Source organism: Sapajus apella, unplaced genomic scaffold (genome assembly GCF_009761245.1).
Source record: "Sapajus apella isolate SASKATOON/1434 unplaced genomic scaffold, GSC_monkey_1.0 scaffold75, whole genome shotgun sequence".
Lineage (NCBI taxonomy): Eukaryota > Metazoa > Chordata > Mammalia > Primates > Cebidae > Sapajus > Sapajus apella.
The window spans coordinates 4,659,117-4,682,104 of record NW_022437015.1 but is presented as its reverse complement, the minus strand read 5'-3'; the positions used below and the strand labels follow the sequence as shown (position 1 = coordinate 4,682,104).

Here is a 22,988-nt window from a genome sequence, read left to right as displayed (position 1 = left end):
GACCTCAGGTGATCCACCCACCCCGGCCTCCCAAAGTGCTAGGATTACAGGCGTGAGCCACTGCGCCGCGCCGTTTTAACCATTTTAAGTATATAATTTATTAAGGAAATTTTGAAATCACAGCATGAGTCCCAGCATTATGTGATATTGAAGTCCTTAGTACAGCCAGGTTCCTATCTTTATTCCCTTACCTCTTTTTAAAATTTTTTATTTTTATGTCAATAATTTTGGGGCAACAGGTGGTTTTTGGTTACATGGATAAGTTCTTTAGTGGTGATTTCTGAGATTTTGGTGCACCCATCACCCAAGCAGCATACACTGTAGCCAAATATGTAGTTTTTAATTCTTCACTTCCCTCTGACCTTTCCCCCGCAAAGTCCGTTATATCAATCTTATGCCTTTGCATCCTCATAGTTTAGCTCCTACTCATATATGAGAACATAACAATATTTCATTTTCCATTCCTAAGTTACTTCACTTAGAATAATGGCCCCCCTGCTCCATCCAAATTGCTGCAAAATACATTATTTCATTCCTTTTTATGACTGAGTAGTATTTCATGCTTTCTCTATACCACATTTTCTTTTTTTTGAGACGGAGTTTCACTCTTGTTGCCCAGGCTGGAGTGCAATGGCACGATCTCGGGTCACCGCAACCTCCGCCTCCTGGGTTCAGGCAATTCTCCTGCCTCAGCCTCCTCAGTAGCTGGGATTACAGGCATGCGCCACCATGCCCAGCTAATGTTTTTGTATTTTTAGTAGAGACGGGGTTTCACCATGTTGACCAGGATGGTCTCGATCTCTTGACCTCGTGATCCACCCGCCTCGGCCTCCCAAAGTGCTGGGATTACAGGCTTGAGCCACCGTGCCCGGCCTATACCACATTTTCTTTATCCACTCGTTGGTTGATCAACAATTAGGTTGGTTCCATATCTTTGCTATTGTGAATCGTGCTGCTATAAATATGTGTGCGTATGTGTCTTTTTCATATAATGACTTCTTTTCCTTTGAGTAGATACCCAGTAGTGGGATTGCTGGGTCTAATAGTAGTTCTACTTTGAGTTCTTTAAGGAATTTCCATACTGTTTTCCATAGTGGTTGTACTAGTTTACATTCCCACCAGCAGTGTTAAAAGTGTTCCCTTTCCACTACATCCACACCAACATCTATTGTTTTTTTACTTTAATTGTGGCCATTCCTGCAGGCATAAAGTAATATCTCATTGTAGTTTTGATTCGCATTTCCCTGGTAATTAGTGATGTTGGCCATTTATCTTCTTTTGAGAAATGTCTATTCTTGTCCTTTACCCACTTTTTGATGGGATTGTTTTTCTCTTGCTGATTTGAGTTCTTTGTAGATTCTGGATATTAGTCCTTTGTCAGAAGCGCAGTTTGCAAATTTTTTTTTTTTTTTTTTTAAGACAGAGTCTCACTTTGTCACTCAGGCTGGAGTGCAAATGGCTCGATCTCAGCTCACTGCAACCTCTGCCTCCTGAGTTCAAGCAATTCTCCTGCTTCGGCCTCCCGAGTAGCTGGGACCACAGGCGCGTGCCACCACGCCTGGCTAATCTTTTTTTTTTTTTTTTCAGTAGAGATGGGGTTTCACTGTGTTGGCCAGGGTGGTCTCAATCTCCTGACCTTGTGATTCACCCACCTTGGCCTCCCAAAGTGCTGGGATTACAGGCGTGAGCCACCGCGCCCAGCCAGATATTTTTTTCTACTCTGTGGGTTGTTGGCTTACTCTGCAGATTATTCCTTTCGCTGTGCAGATGGTTTTTAGTTTAATTAGGTCCCATTTTTTAAATTTTTATTTTTGTTGCATTTGCTCTTGGGGTCTCAGCCATGAATTCTTTGCCTAAGCCAATGTTTAGAAGAGTTTTTCAGGTGGGTATGGTGGCTCACGCCTATAATCCCAGCACTTTGGGAGGCCGAGGCAGTTGGATCACTTGAAGTCAGGAGTTCAAGACCATCCTGGCCCCATCTCTACTAAAATACAAAAGTTAGCCAGGTGTGGTGGCAGATTCCTGTAGTCCCAGCTACTCGGGAGGCGCAGGCATGAGAATCACTTGAATCCAAGAGGTGGAGGTTGCAGTGAGCCAGGATCACACCACTGCACTCCAGCCTAGGCGATAGAACAAGACTCAGTCTCAAAAACAAAAAAGATTTTTACAATGTTATCTTCTAGAATTTTTATGATTTCAGGTATTAGAGTTAAGTCTCTGGTCCATCTTGAGTTGATATTTTTCTTCCCTTACCTCTAGTCTTAGCAGAAAAGTAGATCTTTTCTTGTTTGGAACTGAACCTTTTTCCAGTGCCCTGGATCCCATACTCACCTGCCCTGTCAATCATGACCTCTCACAACTATTTTTGTTTGTTCGTTTTTGAGACAGAGTCTCACTCTGTTGCCCAGGCTGGAGTGCAGTGGCACAATCTCGCCTTACTGCAACCTCTGCCTCCTGGGTTCAAGCAATTTTCCTGCTTCAGCCTCCCAAGTAGCTGGGATTACAGGTGCCTGCCACCACACCTGGCTAATTTTTAAAATTTTAATTTAATGTAATTTTTTTTTTTTGAGACAGAGTCTCACTCTGTTGCCCAGGCTGGAGAGCAGTGGCTTGATCTCAACTCACTGCAACCTCTCCCTCCTGGGTTCAAATGATTCTCCTGCCTCAGCCTCCTGAATAGCTGGAATTACAGGTGCCTGTCACCATGCCTGGCTAATTCCTGACCTCAGGTGATCCACCTGCCTCAGCCTCCCAAAGTGCTGGGATTACAAGCGTGAGCCACTGCACCCAGCCTATTTTTAACTTCAGTCTCTCTATTAGTTCTTCCCCCTTGCATATAAATACTTAAGGACATAGATTCAATTTTGTCTTTGTTTATAAATGTGTCTAACTCATGTATTTGAACCTATTTTACTCAAGTGTATAAAACATAAAAGGAAAAAGCTAGATATAATGCCTTGATATACATCTTCATATGAATGACTTCCCAATCTAAAAATTTATTATGTCCCAAATTAAACTTCTATCTCTTCCACTTTCACCCAAGCCTCATCTTGTGTTCTGCATCATTAGTGACACTTTTTTGTCATCTTCATCTTCTTGTACAACATGTGTCATAGCCATACCCCCTTTATATTCCAAGGCCCACATTAATCTCATTCAAGCTAAAGTAGTAAGTAGCCTTTTAACTGGTCTACTTACCTTCCATTTAGCACTGTCTCCATATTGCCTGCTATAACATTTCCCAGAGTTTTTTCTAAATGGTATTAATAAGAATTTTTGGAAAAATATAAATTTGGAAAACCCTAGTTTAAACAAAATTAAGCTTTCTTTTTACTTCAGGGTTCAAGAACTAGGAAGAGGCTAAGTTCTTACCCTACTTGCAAGCTAACATGTTAGCCTGCTACAGTTTCAGGGATGCCAGCAGAAAATATGACACTCCTGAGTCAGAGTCCACCAAAGGACTTTTTGCTGTTTATTTTTGAGATTAGGTCTTGCTGTGTTTCCCAAGCTAGTCTTGAACTCCTGTGGTCAAGTAATCCTCCCTCCTTAACCCCCTGAGTAGCTGGGATTACAGGCTTTTGCCACCATGCCTGGCTCAAGTTAAAGGACTTTACTACTCACAATAAGTAGCCATAGTGTCAGCATTTTCTTGCATAGGTTCCCCAAGCCCCACTTCCCATAGGGCAATCCAAAGAAGGTCCGTGGTCAGCTACTTAGAAGGCTGGGGCAGGAGGATTGCTTGAGATCAGGAGTTTGAGGCTGCAGTGAGCTGTGATCATGCCTCTGCACTCTAGCCTGAGCAGCAGAGCAAGACCCCAACTCTTTTTATTTTATTGTACTTTAAGTTCTGGGGTACATGTGCAGATTGTGGAAGATTATTACATAGGTATACACATGCCATGGTGGTTTGCTGTATCCATCCCCGTCACCTACATTAAGGTATTTCTCCTAATGTTATCCCTCCCCAATCCCCCCACCCTCTGCTATACCTCCCCTAGCCCCCCACCCCCCAACAGGCTCCAGCGTGTGATGTTCCCCTCCCTGTGTCCATGTGTTCTCATTGTTCAGTCACCACTTATGAGTGAGAACATGCAGTGTTTGGTTTTCTGTTCTTGTGTCAGTTTGCTGAGAATGATGGTTTCCAGCTTCATCCATGTCCCTGCAAAGAACACAAACTCGTCCTTTTTATGGCTGCATAGTATTCCATGGTGTATATGTGCCACATTTTCTTTATCCAGTCTATCACTGATGGACATTTGGGTTGGTTACAAGTCTTTGCTATTGTAAACAGTGCCGCAGCGAACCTAGGTGTGCATGTGTCTTTATAATAAAATGATTTATAATCCTTTAGGTATATACCCAGTAATGGGATTGCTGGGTCAAATAGTATTTCTATTTCTAGATCCTTGAAAAATTGCCACAGTGTCTTCCACAATGGTTGAACTAATTTACACTCCCACCAACTCTTTTTTTTTTTTTTTTTTTTTTTTTTGAGACAGAGTTTCACTCTTGTTACCCAGGCTGGAGTGCAATGGCGCGATCTTGGCTCACCGCAACCTCCGCCTCCTGGGTTCAGGCAATTCTCCTGCCTCAGCCTCCTGAGTAGCTGGGATTACAGGCACGCACCACCATGCCCAGCTAATGTTTTGTATTTTTAGTAGAGACAGGGTTTCACCATGTTGACCAGGATGGTCTCGATCTCTTGACCTCGTGATCCACCCGCCTCGGCCTCCCAAAGTGGTGGGATTACAGGCTTGAGCCACCGCGCCCGGCCTTTTTTTTTTTAAGACAGAGTTTCACCATATTGGTCAGGCTGGTCTCGAACTCCTGACCTCAGGTGATCCGCCTGCCTCGGTCTCCTAAAGTGCTGGGATTACAGGTGTGAGCCACTGTGCCCAGCCCACCAACTCTTAAGAAAACAACAAAGAGGGCCAATGGGCTGCATTATGGGAGAGGAACACCAAGCTCTGGGGACCCATATTTTCTGTAATGGATAGTAAGTGTGCCTCCCCTTTGCTGTGGAGGTAGACTGTGTAAACACCCAAGGGCTTCATCTTACCCACTGCCTAGACAGAGCCAATTCATCAAGACAGAGGAATTGCAATAGAGAAAGTAATTCATGCAGAGCCAGCTGTGCGGGAGACCAGAGTTTTATTATTACTCAAATCAATCTCCCCAAGCATTTGGGGAGCAGAGTTTTTAAAGATAACTTGGTGGGTGGATTAAAGCCAGTGAACCAGGAGTATTGATTGGTCAGAGGTGAAATCATGGGGAGTTAGAGCTGTCTTCTTGCCACTGAGTCAGTTCATGGGTGGAAGTCACAAGATCAGATGAGCCAGTTTATTGATCTGGGTGGTGTGAGCTGATCCATCAAGTGCAAGGTCTGCAAAATATCTCAAGCACTGATCTTAGGAACAGTTTAGGGAGGGTCAGAATCTTGTAGCCTCCAGCTGCTTGACTCCTAAACCATAATTTTTCATCTTGTGGCTAATGTTAGTCATACAAAGACAGTCTAGTTCCCAGGCAAGAAGGAAGTGTGCTTTGGGAAAGGGCTGTCACCATCTTTGTTGAAACTATGAACTATAAATTTCTCCTAAAGTTAGTTCAGCCTACAACCAGGAATGAACAAGGATGGCTTGGAGGTTTGAAGCAAATTGGAGTCAGTTAAGTTGGATCTCTTTCACACTGTCTCAGTCATAATTTTGCAAAGGCAGTTTCAACTGTCTTCCAAAGATATGCAAATATCCTTGAGAAGATTGTCCAGAACAAAGGCAGTTAGTGCCTTTACCCACAAGATGTGCAGAAACATGAGAAAGTCATGAATTGTCTCCCAACACAGCTTTTCAGAGATCAGAGACGTTAACATGCTGATGCTGGTATGCGTTATATTTTCCAGTGGGGGCTCTAATATACAGAATTTCTCATATTATCAGATCACTTAATGGAGCATTTGGCTAGATTCCATGGAACACACTTTTTTTTGTTGTTTGTTTTGTTTTTGAGATGGAGTCTCACTCGGGCTGGAGTACAATGGCTCGATCTTGTTTCACTGCAACCTCTGTCTCCCGGGCTCGTGCGATTCTCCTGCCTCAGCCTCCCAGGTAGCTGGGATTATAGACACCCACCACCATACCTGGCTAATTTTTTGTATTTTTAGTAGAGACAGGGTTTCACTATGTTGGCCAGGCTGATTTCAAACTCCTGGCCTTCTGATCCGCCCGCCTTGGCCTCCCAAAGTGCCAGGATTATAGGTGTGAGCCACCGCCCCCAGTTTACAACACACTTTTGGAAGGAGTAGTGTATAGACTGAAGCCATAATTCCTTAGTCTTTCTAACTTCATATACTCTTTACTCCAGTCACACCATTCCCATTATCATATTCTTTGATGCACTCTCTTATGTCAGCACTGTTGATTGTTCATTTACAACAACATGAAGCATCCTTTCTTCCCTGCCTGCTTTCTCTCCACTCTCAAAATTCTGCTTTCATTTTAAGCCTTGTTTCAGATACTCCCTGTAAGCTTTTTCAACTTTTCCAGATAAAAAGTGAGCCACTCCTTTGCTTGTATTGTTATACTACTTGCCTTAAATTTCTATTATATGTTTATTCACATTTTGTCTTACAGTAGAGTTAGCTCTGTAGTTGTTTGAAAGTCTCCCTTAGAATATAGTTACTACTTAGTTAATGGCAGAGCCATATCCTATAGCTATCAGTGCTAATCACATAATGAGTATTCAGTAAATGTTGAAAAAATGGCTTAATGTTCCCATTTTACAATATATCCTTCATTGTGCTATTCATATTCCAATCTCACATAGCAATTTCCATAAATCAGAATCAGTGCATTTATAAAAATGTTGTAACCTAAAGGGTTAGTGCATTTAGAATTTATTAGTCCAAAGGAAACAATTTCTAGAGTTGAAGAAATTGAGGTTGGGCGTGGTGGCTCACACCTGTAATCCCAACACTTGGTGGGAGGCCAAGGCGGGGGGATCCCTTGAGGTCAGGAGTTTGACACCAGCCTGGCCAACATGGTGAAATCCCATCTCTACTAAAAATGCAAACTTTAGCCAGGCGTCGTGTTGGACGCCTGTAATCCCAGCTACTTGGGAGGCTGAGACAGGAAAATTGCTTGAACCCAGGAGGTGGAGGGCGCAGTGAGACAAGATCATGCCACTGCACTCCAGCCTGGATGATAGAGCAATACTTTGTCTCAAAAAAAATTGCTTTTTAATTCTCTACTATTTAGGTTATAATTATTTCAGAAATTAAAAATTTTAATTCCATTTATTTTAAGAAGATAACACATAACTTCTGTTAGTGATTTGTAAAAATAAAAAAACCAGTTTTTTCTACCTCAAATAGTTTTTTTTACTGATAATATAATATTTATACATATTTATAAATATGTACATGTGATATTTTGTTACCTGCATAGAATGATCAAGTCAGGATAGTTGGAGTATCTGTCACCTTGAATATTTATTATTTCTATATGTTGGAAACATTTCAAGTCCTCTCTTCTAGCTGTTTTGAAATATATAATACATTGTTGTTAATTATAGTCACCGTACTCTGCTATCGAACATTAGATCTTACTCCTTCTATCTAACTGTATGCTATGAATTTGACTACTCTAGGTACCTACTGTAAGTGAAATCATATAGTATTTGTCTTCTTGTGACTAGCTTATTTCACTTAGCATTGTGTCCTCAATGTTCATCCATATTATAGCATGTGTCAGAACTTCCTTCCTTTTCAAAGCTGAATAATATTGCATTGTATGTATACACCTTCTTTTGTTTACTCAAACATTTGTCAGTGGATACTTAGGTTACTTCCACCTTTTGGCTATTGTGAACAATGCTGCTATGAACATGAATATTCAAATAATCTCTCTAAGACCTACTTTCATTTCTTTTGGTTAAACATTTAGAAGTGGAATTGCTAGATCATATGGTAATTCTATTTTTAATATTTTGGAGAACCTCCATGCTGTTTTCCATAGCAGATGCACCATTTTATTTTCCCACCAGTGGTACACAGGTGTTCCAATTTCTCCACATGCTTGTAACCACTTGTTGTTTTCTAGTTTTTTGTTTGTTTGTTTTGGGTAATAGCCATCTTAATGAGTGAGGTGGTATCTCGTGGTTTTGGTTTTTATTTCCGTAATGATTAGTAATGTTGAACATCTTTTCATGTGTTTGTTGGCCATTTGTGTATCTTCTTTGGAGAAATATCTATTCAGTTCTTTGCCCATTGTGTGTGTGCGTTGCCCATTGTTAAATCAAGTTGTTTTTTGTTGCTGAGTTGTAGGAGGTCTTTATATTTTATAAGTTTTGTTATTGTTGTATTTTGTTTCTTTGTTTGTTTTTTGAGACAGAGCTTCACTCTGTCGCCCAGGCTGGAGTACAGTGGCGCAATCTCAGCTCACTGCAATCTCTTCCTCCCAGGTCCAAGCAATTCTCATGTCTCAGCCACCTAAGTAGCTGGGATTACAGGCATGTGCCACCGTGCTTGGCTAATTTTTTGTATTTTTAGTAGAGACGGGGTTTCACCATGCTGCCCAGGCTGGTCTCGAACTCCTGGTTTCAAGTGATACACCTGCCTTGGCCTCCCAAAGTGCTGGCTTACAGGCATGAGCCACTGTACCCAGACTGTTCTGAATATTAACTCCTTATTAGATAAATGATTTGCAGATAATTCCTCCCATTCCATAGGTCTTCTTTTCACTCTGTTGATTGTGTCATTAAGCTATAAGATGTTTTCAGGCTGGGTGTGGTGGCTCATGCCTTTAATCACAGCACGTTGTGAGGCTGAGGCGAGTGGATCCCTTGAGGTCATTAGTTTGAGACTACCTTGGCCAACATGGTAAAACCCCCGTCTCTACTAAAAATATGAAAAAAAGTAGCTGGGCATCATGGTACATGCATGTAATCCCATCTACTCGGGAGGCTAAGGCAGGATAATCACTTGAACCCAGGAAGTGGGGGTTGAGGTAAGACTAGATTGCACCACTGCACTGCAGCCTGGGCAACAGAGTGAGACTCCTTCTCAAAAAACAAAAAGATGTTTTCAAATAACTAATTTGTTATAAAGCTATCTTGTTAGTAATCAGGGAAACACAAATTAGTAGTACAATAATGATAAAGTTCAGTCTTCACCCATCAGATCAACTTTTGGCAAGGATACAGGGAAATGAATACATCACTACATTGTTGGGTAGTAGTGTATTTCGGCACAGCCACTTTGGAGGGCAATTTGGCTGTATCCATGTTTTTTTTTTTTTTTTTTTTTTTTTTTTTGGAGACAGAGTCTTGCTGGAGTGCAGTGGCACAATCTCAGCTCACTGCCACCTCTGCCTCCTGGGTTCAAGTGATTCTCGTGCCTCAGCCTCCTTAGTAACTGGGATTACAGGCACTCACCACCACGCCGGGCTAATGTTTGTATTTTTAATAGAGACGGGGTTTTACCATGTTGGCCAGGCTGATCTCAAACTCCTGGCCTCAAGTAATCTACCTGCCTTGGCCTCCCAAAGTGCTAGGATTACAGGCGTGAGTCAACACGCCTGGCCACTATATCCATTTTAATTTTAAAATGTTTATTTGTCTTTTTTTTGAGATGGAGTCTCACTCTGTCAGCAGGCTGGAGTGCAGTGGCACCATCTCGGCTCACTACAATCTCCCCCTCCCAGGTTCAAGCAATTCTCCTGCCTCAGCCTCCCAAGTAGCTGGGGCTACAAGCATGCACCATCACGGCCAGCTAATTTTTGTATTGTTAGTAGACATGGGGTTTCACTATGTTGGCGAGGATGGTCTCTTGACCTCATGATCTGCTCACCTTGGCCTCCCAAAGTGCTGGGATTACAGGCGTGAGCCACTGCTCCGGCTAATTTAAAAATGGTGACCTAACAATCCCATTTCTAGAGAATCACTTTCACATGGGTATAGGGAGATAAGCATAAGGATGCTCACTGCAACATAATTTTTAGTTGATAAAAAGGAAAAAAACTCTCTTAAGTCCAACAACAGCATAGTAACTTTGAGAGTGAGGTTGGCTTTATATATTTATATGCACCTGCATTTACATAAATGCAGGTGCATATAAGTGATGTATGTGTGTGTACATGTAATATACACATACATATGTATATATATCATAGATCTTTCAAACATGGTTGAGTTAAAGCATATTGCAGAATGATACCATTAATATGATACCATTTATGTTAAAATAAAACAGATAGCAATATTACATGTTTTCTGGTGGTATATACACATATATGTCAAAAAGATCTGACCAAATATGCATTCCTAGCTAAGAAACCTGTATTTTACTCCACTAGAATGGAAACTTTGCCATACCACAGATATTTTAATCTGTTCAGAGATAATGCAAAATGAATACATTTGTGAGCACTGAGATAATTTTATGTAAGCTGAGGTAAGCTCCAAATAGAGTGCATTCTCAATTTGAAGGAACCAAGATAATAAGATAATGCTCTAAAATGGCAGTGAAAAACAATACAAAATGGTGGCTATATGCAGAAGTAGTCACCTCTAAGAAGGTTCATAAATGTTTACTGATGAGCATCACATTCCTCTATTCTCCATCATGACATGATGATATATTTGAGAAGACAACACAGGAAATACTAAGAAATATATATTCGGTCAGTCAAGTGTAATACTTAAGATCACAGGCAGCTTTGCTTTTGAAGCCTGGCTCCTCCAGTTTTCACTCTCCTTAGGCAAATCAAATCACTTAACCTATCTAAACCCAAGCCTCCTCATATTTGTAAAATGCCTAAATTTCAAGATGTTAACTGTGATTAAGATTATTTTCCTGATAATGTATATTTTCATGGGCTCCTTTTTATTCAGCTAAACATGAATTCGGCTCCAACTTTCATCAACTTTCCTGCAAAAGGGAAACCCAAACGGGGTGATACATATGAGTTGCAGGTGCGGGGTTTTTCAGCTGAGCAGATTGCCCGGTGGATCGCAGACAGAACTGATGTCAATGTAAGTTCCCCCACTTTATAGATGGTTTCTTTTTGAATCTTACTAGGAGGCCTTAATTAGTCTTGTCACCATATCACTGTGGTGGTAGTAGTTTGGCAGTCCCTTCATAAGTAGCATTAAACAGAATCATCCTGATGAATGAGTGAAATTACAAAACACCCTGTACTACCCTGTTGAATTCAGCATGGAAACCACTCTTTCGACCTTCTCAAGTTTGCAGGTTATCCATTTGTACTTGGCAAATCCTTCTTAATCTAAAAGATGTTCGGCCGGGCGCGGTGGCTCACGCCTGTAATCCCAGCACTTTGGGAGGCTGAGGCGGGTGGATCACGAGGTCAAGAGATCGAGACCATCCTGGTCAACATGGTGAAACCCCGTCTCTACTAAAAACTACAAAAAATTAGCTGGGCATGGTGGCGCGTGCCTGTAATCCCAGCTACTCAGGAGGCTGAGGCAGGAGAATTACCTGAACCCAGCAGGCGGAGGTTGCGGTGAGCCGAGATCGCGCCATTGCACTCCAGCCTGGGTAACAAGAGCGAAACTCCGTCTCAAAAAAAAAAAAAGATGTTATGTTGTGGTTAAATAGAATATTGTACCTATTCTGTCCTATTTTAGGTTACATTATAGACTATTTTGATTGGGATAAAATAAAAGGATTATTTTTTCTGAAAGTAACCATACTAATTTTGATTGCTTTCACTTCAGATTTTATTTTGACCCATATAATTAGTAAAGAAATTTATACTTTCACATGTTTTTCTCTCCTTTCCATTAGATTAGAGTGATTAGACCCCCAAATTATGCTGGTCCCCTTATGTTGGGATTGCTTTTGGCTGTTATTGGTGGACTTGTGTACCTTCGAAGAAGCAATATGGAATTTCTCTTTAATAAAACTGGATGGGCTTTTGCAGCTTTGGTGAGTGAATTTAGAAGACAAAAAATTATTTGAATAAAACTCCTAATAATGTATTTTTAGGTAAGCTTTTACAGGAGAAGTAACATTTTGTTTATTTCTTAGCTGAGGAAAATAGTTTTTATATTTTTATTTTCTGTCTTAAAATCAGTTTGTTTCATTCATTATCTCATTAGGATGGCCAGAGCTTCAAGGAACTGATTATACCTACCCTTTATTCGACCTAAATGACAGACTGTCATCTCTATGAAAATCTCTAGTTGTTCAGAAAATATTACTTTTTTTTTTTTTTTTTGAGACGGACTTTTGCCCTGTTGCCCAGGCTGGAGTGCAGTGGCACCATCTCGTCTCACTGCAACCTCTGCTTCCTGGGCTCAAGCAATTCTCCTGCCTCAGCCTCGAAAGTAGCTGGGATTACAGGCATGTGTCACCACGCCCAGCTAAATTTTTTGTATTTTTAGGAGAAATGGGGTTTCATCCTGTTGACCAGGCTGGTCCCCAACTCCTGACATCAGGTGATCCACCCACCTTGGCCTCCCAAAGTGCTGGGATTACAGGCATGAGCCACCATGCCTGGACAGAAAATATTATAAAAAGCCTTTTTAGTATTCAATTTTGAAATTTGTGTGTGCATAGTTATCATTTTAAAATAGTGTTTTTCTTTTGAAGTAAGTGTTACCGAATTATGGTCCTTGGGATGAAATATAAGTGTTAATAAATCATTTATCTGTAAAAAATTCTATGTCTTACCTAAACAGATGCACATTTTCATATTTCTATTATCTAATCAAGGCAAGAACAGTTTGACCATAAATATTTTATTATTTTTTGTTTCCTAGTGTTTTGTGCTTGCTATGACATCTGGTCAAATGTGGAACCATATAAGAGGACCACCATATGCCCATAAGAATCCCCACACAGGACATGTGGTAAGGGAAGTCTGGAATTTCTTTCTTTTGTAGACCAAAGTTAACTCAATGATTATTACCCTGTGAGGACAGTGCCAGCATATGAAGGAGCTAGATTTAGTCTTGACTTTTCAATCTCTCTGTGTTAACAAGCTTCCATCACTGGTAAGACCATGCAGTATTCTTACAAGTGGGAAGTGCCTTATTGCATTTGGTGAGTCCTTCTAACCAAGCTAGCTAAGAATGAAAGACAGGCTTCAACTAAATAGAAAAATTGATTAAGTACTTGAGCATCTACTGTTTCTAAGCACTGTGCTAAGTATTATTAAATATAGTGATAAATAAGAAAAACATCCCTTTCTTCATGGAGGCTACCTTACTGTACCTCATGGTCTTGTACACTTAAATACTAGTTTTCGGCTGGGCGCGGTGGCTCACGCCTGTAATCCCAGCACTTTGGGAGGCCGAGGCGGGTGGATCACGAGGTCAAGAGATCGAGACCATCCTGGTCAACATAGTGAAACCCCGTCTCTACTAAAAATACAAAAAATCAGCTGGGCATGGTGGCTCATGCCTGTAATCCCAGCTACTCAGGAGGCTGAGGCAGGAGAATTGCCTGAACCCAGGAGGCGGAGGTTGCAGTGAGCCAAGATCGTGCCATTGCACTCCAGCCTGGGCAACAAGAGCGAAACTCCGTCTCAAAAAAAAAAAACTAGTTTTCTCACCAGGTACAGTGTTATGCATCTATAGTCCCAGCTACTTTGGAGGCTGAGGCAGGAGGATGACTTGAACCCAGGAGTTCTAGCCCAGTCTGGACAACATAGCAAGATTCATCTCCTTTAAAAAAAAAAAAAAAAAAATCAGGGCCAGGTGCGGTGGCTAATACCTGTGATCCTGTCACTTTGGGAGTCTGGGGTGGGAGGACCTCTTGGGGCCAGGAGTTCAAGACCAGCTTGGGGAGCAGAGTGAGACGCCATCTCTGTGAAAAACAAAAGAAAAAAAGAACAAAACTAGTTTTCTGACATATTCTGTTGTTGAAAATATAAGTACAATATCCAAGCATTTGGAAGGCTGAGGTAGGAGGATTGCTTGAGCCCAGGAGTTTAAGAACAGCCTGGCCAACATAGCAAAATCTTATTTCTAATAAAAATGTAAAAATTAGCTGAGCAGGCATGGTAGTGCCTACTTGAAGTCCCATCTACTTGGGATGCTGAGGCAGGAGGATCGCTGCAGCCAGGACTTTGGGGTTGTAGTGAGCTATGATCATGCCACTGCGCTCCAGCCTGGGTAACAGAGTAAGACCCTGTCTCAAAAAAAAAAAAAAAAAACAGTGTAAGTACAATGAAAAGACAAATAGAGAATAGATAGTACAGAAATAGCTTTATAGTAATCAAACTTACTGATGAATGCCACAGACCCAGAGTATGTCACATGGTTTATCAAGTGAATTAATACTTTCATAGTTTAAAATATCCCATTTTAGGGTTAGCATACTAACATTTAATGTATATACTTAAAGATTCCATTTTGTCTTTTTTCCCTTCTAGAATTATATCCATGGAAGCAGCCAAGCCCAGTTTGTAGCTGAAACACACATTGTTCTTCTGTTTAGTATCCTTTTACAATAAGTCTTTCTTGCTGTATTTTGTCTTTTTGCCTATTTTTTCACAGTCTCGTGTTCTCTCTACAGCTTTTGGCTGGGTTTGTTCTTTTAATGCAGGTCGTAATATCCTTTGAAAATCATTACTGTGTCATCCTCTCTAGTCCAATCGAATAAAGACTACTAGGGACAAATCTGTAGTCTGATAGGGCAAGGTTTATTGGCTCTATATCAGAAGAACCATGGAACATCTTAACAAAGAAAAGGTAGAGTTGTAGTAGGATTTGGGAGAACAGTGGAATTTATGTGAAATTTAAACAAAGCATTGTTTTGATAGGCTAAAAACAGTGTAAGGCTGTATAAAGGGGTCAACATCAGGTCTGTCTGAACTGTGAAGCAGACCCAGGGTTCTGTTTCCTTGGAAACAACAAAGTTAACATAAATCTGGGATTTTTGTCTTCAAAAACTTCCTACTTGAAGCTCTATACCTTGGTTGTAAATTGAGGCTACATAGAAATTATACTTGTAAATTGAGTGACTTAGATCTGCCAAGCAAGAATATTCATGTTTACTCATATAATTGCAAGCAGTCCATTACTTTAATGACCAATATTCCTCAGTAAGAAAACAGTAGTTACTCGAAGATGGGGATATTTTGACATTTTACAGCTAGGGAAAAGTACTTCCTGTGGACTTTGCAGCTGCTTTATGTGTGTGTTGTTCCACCCTCTTTTTTTTTTTTTTTTTTGAGACGGAGTTTCGCTGTTGTTGCCCAGACTGGAGTGCAATGGCACGATCTCGGCTCACTGCAACCTCCGCCTCCTGGGTTCAAGCAATTCTCCTGCCTCAGCCTCCCGAGTAGCTGGGACTACAGGCACTCACCATCATGCCCAGCTAATTTTTGTATTTTTAGTAGAGACGAGGTTTCACCTTGTTGACCAGGATGGTCTCAATCTCTTGACCTAGTGATCCACCCGCCTCGGCCTCCCAAAGTGCTGGGATTATAGGCGTGAGCCACCACGCCCGGCCTGTTCCATCCTCTTGAATGACAGGGAATATTTTTACTTTCTTGGCCTGAGCTAATTTTTATTTTATTACATCTAAAAGCAGATGCCTCTGTAAGCTGCAAAGATAGGTAACAGTGATGTCAGATAAGTAAGAATCTAAATTTCATATTATTACTGAACATAGTTGACCCACTTGAATACATAAGCAGTGACTGTGGAACAAATCAACAGAGTGACAAATGTAATGTTCCTGAAGTTGTGCTTCTCAGCCAAGGTGTCCTGACATTGATACACTAGAATCAGCTGGGCACGGTGGCTCACACCTGTAATCCTAGCACTTTGGGAGGCTGAGGTGGGCATATTGCTTGAGCCCAGGAGTTTGAGACCAGCCTGGGTAACATGGCAAAACTCTGTGTCTACAAAAAATACACACAAAAAATTAGCCAAGTGTGGTGATGCATGCCTGTGATCTCACCTACCAGGGAGGCTAAGGTTGGAGGATCACTGGAGCCCAGGAGGTCAAGCCTACAGTGAGCAGAGATCACATCACTGCACTCCAGCCTGGGCGACACAGACCCTGTCTCTAATAAAAAAAAAAAAATTTTAAATACCTAGGAGGCTGGGCGTGGTGGCTCATGCCTGTAATCAAAGCACTTTGGAGGCCAAGGCAGGTGGATCACCTTAGGTCAGGAGTTCAAGACCAGCCTGACCAACATGGTAAAACCCCATCTTTAAAAAAAAAAAAATAACCTAGGAATACAACTAACAAAGGATGTAAAGGACCTCTTCAAGGAGAACTACAACCCACTGCTCAAGGAAATAAGAGACGACACAAACAGATGGAAAAACTTTCCATGCTTATGGTTATGAAGAATCAATATTGTGAAAATGGCCATACTGCCCAAAGTAGTTTATAGATTCAGTGCTATCCCCATCAAGCTACCTTTGACCTTCTTCACAGAACTGGAAGAAACCACTTTAAACTTCATATGGAACCAAAAGAGAGCCCACATAGCCAAGACAATCCTAAGCAAAAAGAACAAAGCTGGAGACATCATGCTACCTGACTTCAAACTATACTACAAGGCTACAGTAATCAAAACAGCATGGTCCCAAAACAGAGATGCAGACCAGTGGAACAGAACAGAGTCCTCGGAAGCAATGCCACACATCTACAACCATCTGATCTTTGACAAATCTGACAAAAACAAGCAATGAAGAAAGGATTCCCTGATTAATAAATGCTGTTGGGAAAACTGGCCAGCCATATGCAGAAAGCTAAAACTGGACCCCTTCCTTACACCTTACACTAAAATTAACTCCAGATGGATTAAAGATTTAAACATAAGACCTAATACCTTAAAAACCCTAGAAGAAAACCTAGGCAATACCATTTAGGACATAGGCATAGGCAAGGATTTCATGACTAGAGTGAACCAGCAACCAACAGAATGGGAAATAAACTTTTGGAATCTACCCATCTGACAAAGGGCTGATATCCAGAATCTACAAAGAAGTAAAGCAGATTTACAAGAAAAAACACCATTCAAAAGTAGTGGGTGAAAGATATGAACAGATACTCTTCAAAAGAAGACATTTATGAGGCCAACAAACATGAAAAAAATACTCATCATCAGTAGTCATTGGATAAATGCAAATCAGAACCACATTGAGATACCATCTCATGCCAGTTGGAATAGTGATTATTAAAAAATCTGGAGAAGCCGGGCGCAGTGGTTCACGCCTGTAATCCCAGCACTTTGGGAGGCCGAGGCGGGTGGATCACGAGGTCAAGAGATCGAGACCATCCTGGTCAACATGGTGAAACCCCATCTCTACTAAAAATACAAAACATTAGCTGGGCATGGTGGCGCGTGCCTGTAATCCCAGCTACTCTGGAGGCTGAGGCAGGAGAATTGCCTGAACCCAGGAGGCGGAGGTTGCGGTGAGCCGAGATTGCGCCATTGCACTCCAGCCTGGGTAACAAGAGGGAAACTCCATCTCAAAAAAAAAAAAAAAAAAAAAATCTGGAGAAAACAGATACTGGAGAGGATGTGGAGAAATAGGAACACTTTTGCACTGTTGGTGGGAGTGTAAATTAGTTCAACCATTGTGGAAGACAGTGTGGCAATTCCTCAAGGATCTAGAAATAGAAATTCCATTTGACCCAGCAATCCCATTACTGGGCATATATCCAAAAGATTATAAATCATTCTATAAAGACACATGCACATGTATGTTCATTGCAGCACTGTTTACAATAGCAAAGACCTGGAACCAACCCAAATGCCCATCAGTGATAGACTGGACAAAGAAAATGTGGCACATATATACCATGGAATACTCTGCAGCCATAAAAAATGATGAGTTCATGTCCTTTGTAGGGATATGGATGAATCTAGAAACCATCATTCTCAGCAAACTGGCACAGGAACAGAAAACTAAACACTGCATGTTCTCACTCATCAGCTGGTGTTGAACAATGAGAGCACGTGGGCACAGGGAGGGGAACATCACACACTGGGGTCTATTGGGGGTTGGGGGGTTAGGGGGAGGGACAGTAGGGGGCAGGTAGGTTGAGGAGGGATAATATTGGGAGAAATGCCTGATGTAGGTGACAGGGATGGAGACAGCAAACCACCATGACATGTGCGTACCTATGCAGCAATCCTGCAAGATCTGCACACGTACCCCAGAACTTAAAGTACAATTTAAAAAAAAAAAAATTTAACTTAAATATATTTTTTCTAATTGTAAAAGCAATACAGATTAAATAAAATTTAGAAAATACAAATAAGTATAAAGAAAAAAAAATTCAAAACCACTGAAAATTCTATCTTTAGTAAATGTTTGTGCACGTCTTTCCCAGTTTTATTATACTATGTTGATGATTAGAGAGATTTTAAAGAAAGCATTCTGAAAAAATATTAAGCTTTTGATTTTAATTGAAGGACATTTGGGAAAATGTTCGTATGCCACTATGGAAAATATACTTACTGCTTAACATCCAGTCCAAACCTGGGAGAGTTCATCTAGCCATGAAATGGTGAGCTAAAAGATTAACAATATACACCTGGTCCATATTACAAGGAGGAGGACTGAAAGAAAAATATTAACCAAAAAAAAAAAAAAAAAAAAAAAAAAAAAAGAAAATGTTCATTTAAGGGCTGGGCATGATGGCTCACACCTGTAATCCCAGTACTTTGGGAGGCGGAGGCAGGCAGATCATTTGAGGTCAGGATTTCGAGGCCAGCCTGGCCAACATGGTGAAACCCCATCTCCACCAAAAATACAAAACTTAGCCAGGTGGCTGGGCATGCTGTCTCAGGCCTGTAATCCCAGCACTTTGGGAGGCAAGGTGGACGCATCACCTGAGATCAGGAGCTTGAGACCAGCCTGGCCAAATTGATGAAACCCTGTCTCTAGTAAAAATACAAAAATTAGCCAGGCGTGGTGGTGCATGCCTGTAATCCCAGCTACTGGGGAGACTGGGGATGGAGAATCACTTGAACCCGGGAGACAGGTTGCAGTGAGCCGAGATGGTGCCACTGCACTCCAACCTGGGCAAAAGAATAAGACTCTGTCCCCCCAAAAAATAAATAAAAATCAGCCAGGCATGATGGCAGGCGCCTATAATCCCAGCTACTGCGGAGGCGGAGGCAGGAGAATCATTTGAATCCAGGAGGTAGCGGTTGCAGTGAGCTGAGATGGTGCCGTTGCATACCAGCCTGCATGACAGAGCAAGACCCTGTCTCAAAGAAATAAAATGTTCATTTATGGCTTGATGGATTTAGCTTGGCCAGCATGGTGAAACCTCATCTCTACAAGAAATACAAAAATTAGCCAGGAACGGTGGTATGCACCTGTAATTCCAACTACTCGGGAGGCTGAGGCATGGTAATTGTTTAAACCCAGGAGGTGGAGGTTGTAGTAAGTAGAGACTGCCACTACACCCCAGCCTGGGCAGCAGAGCAAGACTGTCTCACAGGGAAAAAAAAAGAACAGAAAAGTATGGTTTGATGGATTAACAAATTATTATACCTTGGAACATTTTCAGTATCTTGAATTAATCCGTCTCAATAGTACTTTGAAATTGAATAATGGAGCAAAAGCAATTAAAATAGTAAAATATTAATTAGTTGATTTGGGATTTGTTGGTCTTTTAGCTTTGTCTTAAATTTTTAAATATATAAGAAGAGATTAGGAAATTGTATTTTTACTTCTGCCTTAAGATTGAACATTAGCCTAAGGTTTCGTATACATTTGGAACAGATTAGAATGTCTTGGGTTTGGTTATTAGGATGCAAAAAGTGAACATTTTTCAGGGTCAGGGATGTATACAGATTATAAGATAGTGCCTTAACTGCTGTGTGCCAGAAATAGTGAGAAAATGAATAATTTTGTCTGAGGTAAGGAATATTAGAGAAGGCTTAACCACTCTTCTCTCCCCTTCTTTTTTTTGAGACAGAGCCTTGCTCTGTCACCCAGGCTAGAGTGCAGTGGTGCCATCTTGGTTCACTGCAACCTCCACCTCCCAGGTTCAAGTGATCCTCCTGCCTCAGCCTCCCGAGTAGCTCGGATTACAGGCATGCACAACCACACCTGACCCCTCTTTCTTATTTATTTATTTAGTTAGTTAGTTTTTTGTTTTGAGACAGAGTCACACTGTGTCACCCAGAGTGGAGTGCAGTGGCATAATCTTGGATAACTGCAACCTCAGCCTCCTGGGTTCAAGTGATCCTCCTGCCTCAGCCTCCTGAGTAGCTGGAATTACAGGTGTGCACCACCACGCCTGGCTAATTTTTATATTTTTAGTAGACATGGGCTTTCACCATGTTGGCCAGGCTGGTCTTGAACTCCTGACTTCAAATAATCCACCCGCCTCAGCCTCCCAAAATGCTGGGATTACAGGCATGAGCCACTGCACCCGGCCCCTACCTTCTTTTAAAGTAAATATGAAACCTCAACACCAGTAACATAGTTTACAGTTTGCAGGTTGATAAGAATTAGTAGAATGAGGCCACCACTAGGTTGTAGTTATGATTTTGGAAAATATCCACATATTTATCATTAGTTTAATATTGTACATTTTATTGCATGATAAAGCAAACTATATAATGAGTTGCCTGATCTAAGCAACCTTTAAAATTATATTTTAAGTATTGCATTCATGCAGAAAGTTTACAAATAATTAATGTACAGTTTACTGTTTGGTAAATATTTTTTTTTCAGATGGAGTCTCGCTGTCTCGCCCAGGCTGGTGTGTAATGGTGCGGTCCTGGCTCACTGCAACCTCCACCTCCCAGGTTCAAACGGTTCTCCTGCCTCAGCCTCTGGAGTAGCTGGAATTACAGGAACCTGACACCATACCCGGCTAATATTTTTTGTATTTTTAGTGCAAAAACCAGCCTGTTGGCCAGGCTGATTTCGAACTTCTGACCACAACAGGTCCACTCACCTTGGCCTCCCAAAGTGCAAGGGTTACAGTCATGAGCCACCGCACCCTGCCCAGTTTGATGAATTTTCAAAGAATGAACATGCTTGTGTAACCAGAACTCACATCAATAAATAAAATTTTACCCACATTTCAGAGCATTCCCCATCATCATTCCTTCTGATTGCTACCTTCCCACCCAGAAGTAACTGCTATCCTGACTGCTAACACTATGGGTTGATTTTTCCTGTTTTATTTTTTAAACTTACATAAATTGAATCCTACAGAGTTGGGCGTGGTAGCTCACGCCTGTAATCCCAGCACTTTGGGAGGCCAAGGCAGGCAGATCACCTGAGGCCAGGAGTTTGAGACCAGCCTGACCAACATGATGAAACTCTTTCTCTTGTAGAGAAACCCTGTCTCTACTAAAAAAAATACAAAAATTAACTGGGTGTGGTGCTGTGTGCCTGTAGTCCCAGCTACTTGGGAGGCTGAGGCAGAAGGGTGGCTTGATCCTGGGAGGCAGAGGTTACAGTGAGCCGAGATCACACCACTGCACTCCAGCCTGGCTGATAGACCCAGACCTTGTCTCAAAATTTTTTTTAAAACCACAATAAATGGAATCCCACAGTAAATATATTTGTAGATTGATTTATTTTATAGAGATGAAGTCTTGCTGTATTGCCCAGGCTGGAATGCAGTGGGATCATGGTAGCTCACTGTAACCTTGACTTCCCAGAGTCAAGCAATCCTCCCACATCAGCCTCCTGAGTAGCTGGGACTACAGGTGTGCACTACTGCACCCAGCTAATTTTGTATTTTTTGTAGAGATGGGGTTTTGCCCTACCCTGTCATCCAGGGTGGTCTCAATCTCCTGGGCTCAAACGATCCTCATGCCTCAGCCTCCTGAATTTTTAAAATAGCAGTATGGAAAATGTTTACCTATAACCTGAAACCCTGATATCATAAACTACTTTTATTTTTGTATATTTTCTTCCATTCATTTCTGTATGACTGTTTCATGAGTAGGGTATTCCTTTTTCGTACTTATAGACATGTTTTGCATGGAGCTTGCTATCTTAATATATTACAAGCATTTTCTATGTTGTATGGCCTTTATGTTTATAAAAATACGGCCGGGCATGGTGGCTCACACCTATAATCCCAGCATGTTGGGAGGCCGAGATGGGTGGATCACAAGGTCAAGAGATCGAGACTATCCTGACCAATATGGTGAAACCCTGTCTCTACTAAAAATACAAAAAAATTAGTTGGGCATGGTGGCACATGCCTGTAATACCAGCCACTCGGGAGGCTGAGACAGGAGAATTGCTTGAACCCTGGAGACAGAGGTTGCAGAGAGCCAAGATTGCGCCACTGCACTCCAGCCTGGCAACAGAGTGAGACTCCATCTCAAAAAAACTAAAAATAGCAAAAAGATTACAAAGAAATCTGAAAATATGAACAAAAAGAAAAGTAGTCAATATTCTTAATGTTTATATAATGGATATATCACATCCGTGTTGCCAAGGTTAGTCTCGATCTCCTAACCTCAGGTGATCCACCCGCCTTGGCCTCCCAAAGTGCTAGGATTACAAGCATGAGCCACTGTGCCTGGCCTTCTGCTAGCTTTTAATAGCCTAGTTGTTTTATGTTATGGAATACTGCCTCCTCTATTTCTGCTCAGTTCTCCTAGAGTAACATTTAATCAGGACTGCGTAATTTATGTATTTCATTGTTTATATTCGTCACTGGAGTGTTATCTTGTCCATGTTAGAATCTTTATATTGTTCAACTTTTTATTTCCAACAGTTTATAGTCCCTGCCATATAGTAAGCAGTGTTAGTAAAACTTTAAAGATTCAATAAATGAAATAAAACAATATACGTGGAAGGGCATCATAGCTCTTGACAGCCAAGAACAGTATGCAAAAGACCTTGAAGTATTTAGCAAGATAGAAAGCTCATTCAAAGCAAAAGCACATAAACCATGATACAAAGACAAGCTTTCCCCAGAACAAGTCTCAGTCATTAATCAGAGAGTACCCAGTAATCAAAGCTTATAGAAATGATCAATCTTTGGCTGGGTGTGGTGGCTC

At 41.3% G+C, this 22,988-nt stretch overlaps 1 protein-coding gene across 1 annotated transcript in view; it reads left to right on the top strand.

Moving 5' to 3' along the window:
* The window catches only part of MAGT1 (magnesium transporter 1), a 62,179-nt gene that overhangs the window by 27,685 nt on the left and 11,506 nt on the right, over positions 1-22,988 (top strand). Inside the window, exons 4-7 of the mRNA XM_032251346.1 lie at positions 10,888-11,028; positions 11,804-11,944; positions 12,781-12,870; positions 14,397-14,460. Coding sequence (XP_032107237.1) covers positions 10,888-11,028; positions 11,804-11,944; positions 12,781-12,870; positions 14,397-14,460 — 436 coding nt within the window. The remainder of the gene's footprint in view (positions 1-10,887; positions 11,029-11,803; positions 11,945-12,780; positions 12,871-14,396; positions 14,461-22,988) is intronic.